This window comes from Phoenix dactylifera, chromosome 12 (genome assembly GCF_051530095.1).
Source record: "Phoenix dactylifera cultivar Ajwa chromosome 12, Ajwa_hap1_PhDact_Kaust_v1.1, whole genome shotgun sequence".
Lineage (NCBI taxonomy): Eukaryota > Viridiplantae > Streptophyta > Magnoliopsida > Arecales > Arecaceae > Phoenix > Phoenix dactylifera.
The window spans coordinates 25465359-25476224 of record NC_143201.1 but is presented as its reverse complement, the minus strand read 5'-3'; the positions used below and the strand labels follow the sequence as shown (position 1 = coordinate 25476224).

General features: G+C 38.5%; 1 protein-coding gene across 2 annotated transcripts; it reads left to right on the top strand.

The window, feature by feature from the left end:
* Positions 1–212: 212 nt before the first annotated feature.
* LOC103712847 (kinesin-like protein KIN-13B) lies at positions 213–9105 on the top strand. 2 transcript variants are annotated; one of them, XM_088709340.2, is made up of 13 exons: positions 213–783; positions 887–1081; positions 1418–1612; positions 1928–2035; positions 2607–2684; positions 2772–2857; positions 5759–5914; positions 6011–6313; positions 6432–6650; positions 6737–6852; positions 6940–7223; positions 7308–7373; positions 8497–9105. In XM_088709340.2, the coding sequence occupies exons 1-13, from the start codon at positions 586–588 to the stop codon at positions 8674–8676; spliced, it is 2184 nt and encodes a 727-aa protein (XP_088565466.2). In that variant the 5' UTR covers positions 213–585; the 3' UTR covers positions 8677–9105. The 2 variants fall into 2 exon arrangements, with proteins under 2 accessions (XP_088565466.2, XP_089782878.1); XM_089926752.1 differs by having other exon boundaries at positions 278–783; positions 6737–7223.
* Positions 9106–10866: the final 1761 nt, after the last annotated feature.

The window sequence follows — 10866 nt, the reverse complement described above, 5'->3', positions numbered from 1 at the left end:
TCCGTACGTTCGTTTTGTTGCACCCACCTTCCCAACTGGAGATGATATCCAACACCCGACCGGCTTCCCCTCCACGCCCGTCGCTCCCCTTACCCTTTCCATCCACGTGTCACTCTCCCATTCGTTTCTTTTTGCTCGTTCGGAGAGCTGTCCCCCGGCCTTCCATTTCAAACTTTTGAAATCCAAATCCCCCCACATTATTAAATTATTACACTAATATACTCTCCATGTGATCGCCGGTAAATGCGTCCGCAGTTCCTTCTGGTGTTGCCACGGTAGCCTGTTCACTTGTATGGCGTTTATAGAAACCTGCCTGCGAAGTGCGAACGCGGTAGTCCGCGATGGGAAACCCTGATGGCCCTTTAGATATTGCCGTCGCTGCTGCTTATCTTCCTTGGCGGTCTTACTAATAAATTCCCACCCCAGCGACCATCTCTCTTCTCTTCCTGTTCCCCCTCTTCGCCGGCTACCTCTCTGGGATCCATCGGAAGAGGGGGAGGAGCAGGAGATCAAAGAAGATTCTTCTGATCGTTTCTTTTTGAGTGAAAAAGAGAGGGAGAGAGAGAGAGGGAGAGGGGAAGAAGAATGAACGGTGCTGCGGCGGTGGTTGGAGGGAGGCAGATGCAGCGACCTGGCCGCCACCGCCAGCGGCAGTACTCGTCCGATAACTTCTTCCTCGACTCCGTCGCCACTGGAGCCGGCGGTGGAGGCGCCGGCAACAAGTGGCTCCAGTCCGCCGGCCTTCATCATCTCCAGTCCTCCAGCCTCACTTCAGCCCAGCAGGTAACCGGATCACCCTTTACCCATCGCGATCTAGTAGAAACAGGTGATTTCGGATCGTTTTCTTTCTATAGATTGAATCTTTTTGGCGTTGCTGGTGGGGTAGGTGGAATACTCTAGGATGCTACGGAGCATGCGGAAGGGCATGAGCGGGGACTCCTTGCTCTCCTCGGAGCCGTCGACGCCGCCGTTGAGCTCGCGGTCTTCCAGCCAGTGGAAGAATGGGGATGTTGTGTCGCCGAGCGAGCTCAGTCCTGGGATCTTGGATATCCACTCCTTCGACACCGAGCTTCTCCCAGAAGTAAGAAAGTTCCCCTCGTCTTCTTTTCTTGCACTGAAAGATCCTCGTTAATGTGATTCCAAGAATCATGGTTCTTGATGGTCCAAGCAGCATCCAGAAGAGTTAAAAGATTTCTTGATTCGTATAATTTCTAATTTTGTCATCGAATGATATAAAAGTATGCTATTGTATAACTTATGAATATTTAGGGTTCAGTAGTCGGTAGTTTTGGATTTCAGTTCACATCCAGGTTCAGCATTATCCAATAGGAGGTGATCTTTGGCTCATGGAATTTTCATTTTTGTAATAAATTTTTTAGCATCTCTTCTTCTTATTATTATTTTTTTGGTTTGGCAGATGCCAGTTCCTGGGTTGTATGAAAGTGCTGCACCATTTGGCTATGCTCAAGGCAGAAGTTTGGATGATTTGGAACCGAGCTTTTCTGCAAGCAAACAGATGAACAACAATCGGGTTGTACCAGAAAGCAATTTCTTGAAAAGTTTTTCAGCTGATAAAGAAAAATCAGGTTCTGTAGCCAAGATCAAAGTAGTGGTATGGCTTCCAACTATATGACACTCCTCAGTTACATTTTTCTTTATAGTGATATGATCTTGATGCCCTGAGATTTCTAAGTTTTATAATTCAGCAGATTAGTCCACCATAATTATGGTTTCTTACGTGGAGTCTTTGTGGGAATTTGGATTTTTAATTGAACTTTGCAACAATGGGTTTTATATTTTTTTTCTTAGTGAAAAAGGTGCTTCTATGGATGCATGTGCTCCTATCAGCATATTTTTCAAATATTAACCACTAATATGGTTTTGTTATGCTTTGTCGTAAAGAATGCCTGTGGTGATCATAATGCAGGTGCGCAAAAGGCCACTGAACAAAAAGGAAATAGCAAAGAAAGAGGAAGACATCATCACAATCGAGCAAAATTTAAACTCTGTTACTGTTCATGAGACTAAACTGAAGGTAAGTTTCAAGTGGGTTATCTGTTTTTTTCATTATTCGCAGCACTTGTTTCTCATAATGTTCTGTTACAATTCCTTTTCTAGCTCTAGAACCTTTGGGTCCTATATCCATCTTCTTTTAACCCCTTTGCAAAAAATATCTTGGATACTCAAGTAATTTAAAACATGTCTCATAATTAGTTTATGCTCCCAATTTATAGTCAATATACACTCACCCACCTCATTTTCTCTGCTTAAAGAATATTTACATTCTTCTCGCCAGGCTATGCAAGTACTATGACTATAAGCACAGGTACTTCCCTCTAGATCGTGAAATTGTGGGTTTCCTAAACAGCAACAACTTATCTACAAATACAAAAAAGCAAGATATCTTGCATCCTGGGCGAATTCTTAACTGCAAGTGAAGATGAATCCCATCAAATGCCTCACTTATGTCTTCTTTTGTTACATAATCTTTGCTATGTAGAGATCATACAGAGTTTCATTAAATGGTTTTTTATCCATGAGTTTTGCATAACTGCATTATCAAATGGTGGTATGCTTGCCAGCCTCATATATTATATCATTTTCAGGTTGACCTCACAGAGTATGTTGAGAAGCATGAGTTTGTGTTTGATGCGGTGCTGGATGAGGATGTTTCAAATGATGAAGTGAGTGCAAGATAGAAATGCAAGATGTGCACAGTAGTTTCAAAATAACGATCTCTCTAACAATTTTGATATTTCTATGTTTGCTAGGTATATCGTGAAACTGTGGAGCCAATTGTCCCTGCTATCTTTCAGCGTACAAAGGCAACATGTTTTGCCTATGGGCAAACAGGCAAGTGTTTCAGTGTGTGTGTGCGAGAGATAGAATGGAAACTTTATAACAAGCACTGTGTTATGCTTTAGTATTTTTAGATTTTGTAGTTTATATACGATGAAACAGAAGTTCTCTATTGCTTTTATCATTTAGTACCTGCTAGATTTATAGACAATTTATAGTCAAGAGTAGCTCAAAAATCTTCTGTTTGGGATTGTGCAAACAAGATCATCCAGCTATTGTTACTTAAAAAGCTTCTCTTCAGTAGGTTTGCTTAAAGTTTAGTATATGTGGTATCGGCTTCCTACGTCTTTTTGCTCCAAATTAAGAAAACATCCTGTACAATTTTTAAAATGCCAATATATTCAGTCCAGTGAGTTGGATTTGAAATTGTCACTAAAGTCAACTTGTCGCCTAGGCATTAGTGTGGTACTAGGCAACACCTGTTTTCTGCTTACTGCATTACTTTGGGCATTTATGGTATTTTGTTTAGGTCCATGCTAAAAATTGAACAAAATCAGTGATGCTGAGGGCACACATTAGTTTTAACAGTTACACCATATCCAGTGATTTAAAGGTTGACTTTCACATTAGCTGGTATCTAGAGCATCAAGGGATGCATCTAATTTTAGTTTAGTTGTTCAAGTAGTTTGATTCCACACAGAATATAAGGATGACCAATAGCCTTTCTCCATTGGTTTATATGCTTCAATGGTTGGTAAAGTATTATTAACTTTAATGACTATCCCTACTTTTCTCTTGCCATAAATACACGGTCTTATTGGTTAGTATGACAGCCCATTGCTTTGAATATATCTACATGCTGGTCAACCAGATGTTGCTCGCATTGGTTGGTATATCATCCCACCAATGCTATCATCATAGTTTGTGTAGTATTAATATACTTGCCCTTGGTAGTTATGATGTACAGTGTCTATCATTCTGAAAGATGTGCTCTGAAGCCCTTGTTTCCTATCATGAATGTCTTAATGGTTGGGCAAATTATTTAAAGACTCATGCATAATCAGATTAAGACCAAGAAGAAAAGTCTTGCCTTATCGTTCTTTTCTATTCTATCTGCAGTTTCTTTTAAGAATAAACTAATTCATTAACTGCTTCTTATATGAAAGCTGGCATTATTTTTATGATGTGCTTGTTTCCATATTTTAACAGTGTCTAAACTTGAGTTCTGTTGTTGATTTTGAAGGAAGCCTGCACGCAGGAAGAACAATTTTTGGATGTTGAAATTATCATTAGATTATATTCAGCGATAGTTGTTACTTAAATACATCTTAAATGGCCCTTCTGTAAGGAGGAGTGGGTGGAGGGATTAAAGTAGCCTTAATTTCCCTGATCACTTACACCAAACTTGACTTTTAGAGCCTCCCCACTGCAACAAAGCAAGGCTAAAGTCAAGTCCAGCATTTTTTGCTGAATCTTAAGCTGCACCTCCGCACTTCAAAGTCATGCTGAAACATTCATCCAGAACTGCAGACTTCTGAATGAAGTGCAATTCTGGCCCTCCACTTATAATGAAACATGCATGCTCTTGAGGATTTTTATCCTTTTGTTTGTTTATATTACAATGTCTTGGAGGATATCTATTCAGGCCAACTTGAATTTGTTGAATTTTTAATGATTGAAAAGTCTAATTTCTTCTTAAATTAAATTAGATTAAATTTCTGTTCATTCCAGCCTTTGCTCCTCGAAAGTTTTAGTCAACACAGATTTTGAAATAAGCAGTTTATTTAGTAGTAAGCTACAAGAACAAGTTTACAGCAATAAAAAATAGAACATCCAAATTTTAAGTGAAAAATCCAAACTCATATTTGGCTTGCAAACTGCCTAAAGGAAATCAAAATTTCATGATTTTCCCCTCAAATACAATTGAGATAGGGGTGCAATAAGGTCTGTTGGGTCCTGGTACCTCCTAACTTAGACTAGGACCTGGACCTGTTGGGGGTTTGAGCCTACATTTTAGCCCAGATCTTACACATCAAAGAAGTGGGTTGTCTGTGTCCGGATCTCAAGTGGGTACCACTATTTGGAAAGCTTAATCATCTTCATGCCCTCAAACCTATTCACCAATGACATAGCTTTGAAGTGCCATGGATATGTGCAAGAAACATGAGGGATATAAGAGAAAAGTTCCCATTATATGCTGGGTAAACTGTGAAGTGTGAAGTCTGGTTTGGGTTGAGTTCATAAAGAATTAAGCCCATATCCCAATGTAATTTATGATCAGGTTGTCTCGAGTCTGGATTTGATAAACTTTTAGTAGACATGAACCTGTACCCAAGAAGTAACATGGTCTATCTTTGGACTCGTGACCCACAGGCCGATGGGTGCATACTATCTATGTTGGGTTCGGTCTTCATTCTTGGTGACAGTTCTAAGTTGAAATGAGTCTTTTCTTATGTATACGACAGGAAGATTTGTTTATAGATGGTTAGAAAAAGTCTTTCATTGCAGCAGGCAGCACTATTTTGACCACTCCCATCCTGTAAGGCTTCTACATGGAGAAAATAATCTTGGTTCCTTCAGCACTTCTAGATGAGTTGTGCATATACTGTTCCAGAAATAAATGCTTTCAGTTAATGTGCCCCAAGTTCCACATTAAGCAAGGCTTGACAGGACACCTTGTTCAGTAGAATAACCTCAACTAATCTGACCATAAACCTGAATTAGTTCTTTTGCATTCAATAGATATGATTCTAGCTTTCATTTACATTGCTTATATTGTTTCATTTATTCTAGTAATTTTTTTTAAAGTTGTTAGGTAAGCTGGCTTTAATGTAGTTTATGTATAAATTACATTTATTTATCTTATATTGTTTTCACTGAAATTTTGATTTGAATATTTAAGAGTGCATTTAGATATGTCTGGGTTGATTCGCTAATTCTCCTCCTGATTTTTAGGCAGTGGAAAGACATACACTATGCAACCTTTACCTCTTAAAGCATCTCAAGATATTCTGAGACTAATGCACCATACATATCGGAATCAAGGCTTTCAATTGTTTTTCAGTTTCTTTGAGATTTATGGAGGGAAGCTTTTTGATCTGCTAAATGATAGGAGGTTAGTCAGAATCTTTTTTGTTCTTTAAGAGTCTTCTTTTTTTCCCATTATTCCAGATTCTTTTAAATGATAAATTCCAAGCTTGACTTCTCTTAGGAAGCTTTGCATGAGAGAGGATGGTAAACAGCAAGTATGCATTGTTGGTTTGCAAGAGTTTAGAGTGTCAAATGTTGACACCATCAAGGAGCTTATTGAGAAAGGAAACGCAACTAGGAGTACGGGCACAACTGGTGCGAATGAGGAATCCTCTCGATCTCATGCCATACTTCAGCTTGCTATCAAGAAGTCAGTGGATGGTAGCGAATCAAAACCTGCTCGAGTAATTGGCAAGCTATCCTTCATCGACCTTGCTGGCAGTGAGCGTGGTGCAGATACTACTGATAATGATAAGCAGACAAGGTAGTATTTTTCTATTTTTCAATTTGACATGGCAGCATATTTTAGTTTTGTTGTTATTTAAAAAGCAAAGAATGTAGTCTCAGCTGTCTTAAAACTGAAAATTTAATTTACAATGCAGAATAGAAGGTGCCGAGATCAACAAAAGTTTGCTTGCCTTGAAAGAGTGCATAAGAGCTCTTGATAATGACCAAACTCATATTCCTTTTAGAGGGAGTAAATTGACTGAAGTACTGAGGGATTCATTCATTGGAGACTCCCGCACTGTTATGATTTCATGCATTTCTCCAAATTCTGGTTCATGTGAACACACTCTGAACACATTGAGATATGCTGATAGGTGATATTATAATCTGTCTCTTCCGTGCGCAAGTATTACATTTCTTATATGTTTATTCAAACCTTCTAGGTTTTACTTTTATTCAGGGTGAAAAGCCTCTCAAAGGGGAGCAACAAGAAGGATATTTCAACAGCAACCAATTTAAGAGAATCAACTGCTGCACCCTTGTCTAATGCTCTATCCGCTTTCTCCAGCCCTGAGGGTAAGAATGTTGAGACTGCTAATGAAGTCCACAGATTTGGTTGGTCCAGACAAATTGAGAAAGAAACCTCTTTGTCTTACAATGCAGACCATGCACCCAGTGGTAGAGAAGAGAGGACTGTTGCGTCTTCATATGCTAGTTATTTCAGGGAGCAGACTAAGGGTTCCACAGCTGTAGAGGATTATGATTACTCTGAGGAGGCATATGAGCAAGACAAACCATCTTCGAAGAAAGGAAAGTCAGACGCATACTCTGCTTCACCTTTGGAGGATAGGGTGAGGAGAGTTGATTCATGCACGAAGTGGAAGAATGTGCCTGAGGTTGATGCCAGTGATTTGCATTCAGATGATGATCTGAATGCCCTTTTGAAGGTAGGAGCACTTTCAGAATTTATTAATGCTTCTATTCTGTCAGCTTTTCAACATTTGATATGTAAAACAATGGTATGATTCCAGGAAGAGGAGGATCTAGTGATGGCTCATAGGGGACAAGTCGAGGACACGATAAACATTATCAGGGAGGTATGCCCCATTGAATTGTTAATATTTGATGTTAAATTATATGCGAAATGATGATGATAATGATGACAATGATTATTAGTTTTTTTTTTGTTGTTGTTTTTGGGTGGGGGTTGAGGAAAGCAAAGGAGTATTGCATCATGAATTGTCTCAGAAACTCCCAACTTAATTCTAATCACTCTCTATTCACAACTTCTTCAGACCTCGCCTGATTGAATAACCGTTAATAGCCTGTCTTTTATAACAGTTAGTAATTGCTAAAGCACTAAAGCAGCAGTGGCCCATGTAGCATGACCATCTTCTCTTGTTCAAATATCTCTTGTGCACTTCATTTTCTCCTTGGATAGTGATGCATCTGAATTTATCTTCATCCAAATTCAACCATGTTTCCCATGAAAGCCATTTTGTTCTAACTTTCTTTTGATTGATTGGGTATAAAGTAATAAAAATTCCAAGCATATGCATGACAAAGTTGATAACCAATTCCTTAGAACACAATCATTCCGGTAATGTTCTGACACCCAGAAACTATCACTGGATCATCTCTCTCTCTCTCTCTCTCTATATATATATATAGATTTTAGCTATGAGAACATCTGGCCTCAACTCTGGGCTTTTGTTATGATAACTACCCAGATCTAAGGTTCTTCAGGCAAAGAGATATAGGTTGACTAGAAATTAGAATCAAGAAAGAACATGAAGACTGGGAGATTTATGTGGTTCATCTTATGTCTGTGGGCAAAGACAATTGAGGAAGCTCCGCTGAAGATGAAGGGGGAAAAGGAAAAGGAAAAAATATAGATGGCATCCAAAGTATATGGTTTCAAAACCGAGGTCACTTTCTTCAACACTTGATGTAGGATTTCTCCAAAAACCATAGTGGTTCATGTGTTTGAGCCTGAAAAGAGGACTGATCATCATATATATTATTGGTTGGCTCTGGGGTTTCAGCCCTTTGACAGGCTGTTGTCCCTGTAAAGGTACCAGTACATCAAAGAGAAAGCACAACATAAAACACAAGAGAATCTGAATGGTTCTAAATTAGACTCCCTGTTCATGCATCTCCTTCAATCCTTCCTAGCAATCTTTGATTATCCATTTGAATCTGTTATGTTTGTTTATCCAGGAGATGAAGTTGTTGGATGAAGCAGATCAACCTGGTAACCACCTAGATGAGTATGTCTCTAGATTGAATGCCATTCTCTCTCAAAAGGCAGCTGGAATTATAAAATTGCAGGCACGTTTAGCTCATTTTCAGAGGCGTTTGACTGAGCACAATGTTTTGGTTTCATCCCTTGGCCCATAAGCTTTAAACGATACCAGTGGTGGAACCTACAGAATTGCGTAAGGTTACATGATATGCTTGGTAATACCAAGAAGGACGAACTAGTGCTTTGTAGCACTGAATTGAGAGCCTGCTGTGAGATCATGATGGTGAGAAAACGTGCTATTTCTAATTTATACAGTTGCAAGTCAAAAGCTGTGGTGGTTGCATTTTCTTGATAATTGGGTATGCTGCAGCTTTTCCTTGGGTGAATCGGTAACTTTGGCAATTTATTGTTGCTGTTTTCTTTCTTTCTTTCTTTATTTCCTTCTTTGCCCCTGTTTATTTTTACTGTTGTGATATTTTGTAAAGCTCTTGGAGCTACAATGGTTATGTGATAAGAAAGCAGTACTATTTTGTATGGTACACTCTTATTTTAGAAATTTGTAGCAGTTTTGAGCCTTTCTGAAACTGTCTTCTTGTTTCAATTCCATTTTATTGTATTCACCCAACACCTGTGTTCGTGATCCTGTAAATTGGTCGTATACATATTAATTTAATGAAAACCTAATATCAGAAAACTCTGAGTGAAGGTCAACTTTTCTTGCCATCACAGTTCAATAAACATGCAGCTTCTTATCTTGATGTTGTGACTTGTGGTGCATTCTAGTTGTACAGGAACAGGTTACTATTATTATGAAACAGGGTTACTCTAAGCAGGAGATACTATTGCAACACTCACTTTCCAGATTGTATGAACTGGCAATCGTCCCAGAACAGCTGTGTGAATTATGAAGAGCCTCTGCGCAGCTATTTTATTAACCTGAAGTAATTTAGATTCTATACTACCGCTTACATTAAACAGACTAATATGCTTCTGTTTCCTTGTGACAACTCCATGGTCAATTGGGGCATGCCTTCATCACTAACTCTTTTAACACCATGGAACCATCTTCTTAGATCTCCAAGCGACACAAAAATCTTCCTCCAGGTTCAATAATGCTTTAATCTAATATTATGGATGATGTCCTCGGAATATATTTGTCTAGCTTTTGACTGGAAGTTTCTGAAAAAAAAAAGGATGCTATAATGGTCGGTAAAATTAAATCATAATGACATTATAACATAGATTTTCGGTTATGATGTTGTTTACGGAATGTATTTTTTTACAAAATAAGCTAGTATCATAAATTTTACTTCAACGACATAGAAGTTGAGAATGTTAAAATTGGCCATTATTCATGTCATAGAATGGTCAAAATAATGGTGCAATGCATACCTAACAGACGTTATGTAAATGCCTGCTATGCTTTCCGTAAAAAAAAACTTATGCAACTTTATCATGGTTAAGAGATTGTAATGGTCAGTGTTTTGTCTTGTTCGCACAAAGGGGGTGGCTGTCGGTTTAGGAGGCTTGTCAACTTTATCTTGACTAAATTAATGTTTTTCAGATTAAAAAAATCATAAAACAGCCACTCCTTTGGACCCATCATTAAGGTGGACTGAGCTACGGCAGCTAAAAAAGTTGCATGGCCATGGTACCTACTTTGTTAGTCGCTGCCTTCTGCAGGGAAGAGCAATGATGATGCCACTGCATTAAAAAGAAACCATTAGTATATCTGGTATTGGCACTGGAGTTCTAGGTAATTATGCTGTTGGAACTCAGGCTCTGCTGCTAACGTGGAGTAGAATATGACGGTTAAAAATTTCCATACGATAATTATTGGTGAGATAACTATTTTGTGGTTTATGTTTTTAAAAAAATAAAATTATAGAAACTGAGATAAAAAATATATTTTGTATTATTTTTATATTTTATTTTTAAAATTATTTATATTATTTGTAAAAAAAAAATGAAAGCAAGCAATCTTTGCCTCTAGTATTTATAAAAATAAGAAATCATCTTTTGACCACCGCCACCGACATCTCTTCTATCGCTACCGCCGCTATTACCCTCTTAATCGTCACCATACAATTGCTAGCATCATCGCTATCTCCCCTATATCATTGGCACCTCCACAACCACCAATATCGTTGCCACTATTATTGTTGTTGCTACCTTCACCACATAACACCACTTTATTGTTGTTGCCTCCACCATATCATTAGTACCTTTGTCACCACCACTATCATTGTTACCTCTGCTTTGCTGCCACTGGACTAGAGCTAATCATGGATCCAATGGCGGCTTGCCCAGCCCAGCCCAAAATTTGGGGAGCATTGACACTAAAA

Coding starts and splice junctions, on each gene's coding strand:
- LOC103712847 (XM_089926752.1), top strand. CDS start 586: ATGAACGGTGCTGCGGCGGTGGTTGGAGGGAGGCAGATGCAGCGACCT. Junction 784..886: donor GCCTCACTTCAGCCCAGCAG/GTAACCGGATCA, acceptor CTGGTGGGGTAG/GTGGAATACTCTAGGATGCT. Junction 7,374..8,496: donor CGATAAACATTATCAGGGAG/GTATGCCCCATT, acceptor TTGTTTATCCAG/GAGATGAAGTTGTTGGATGA.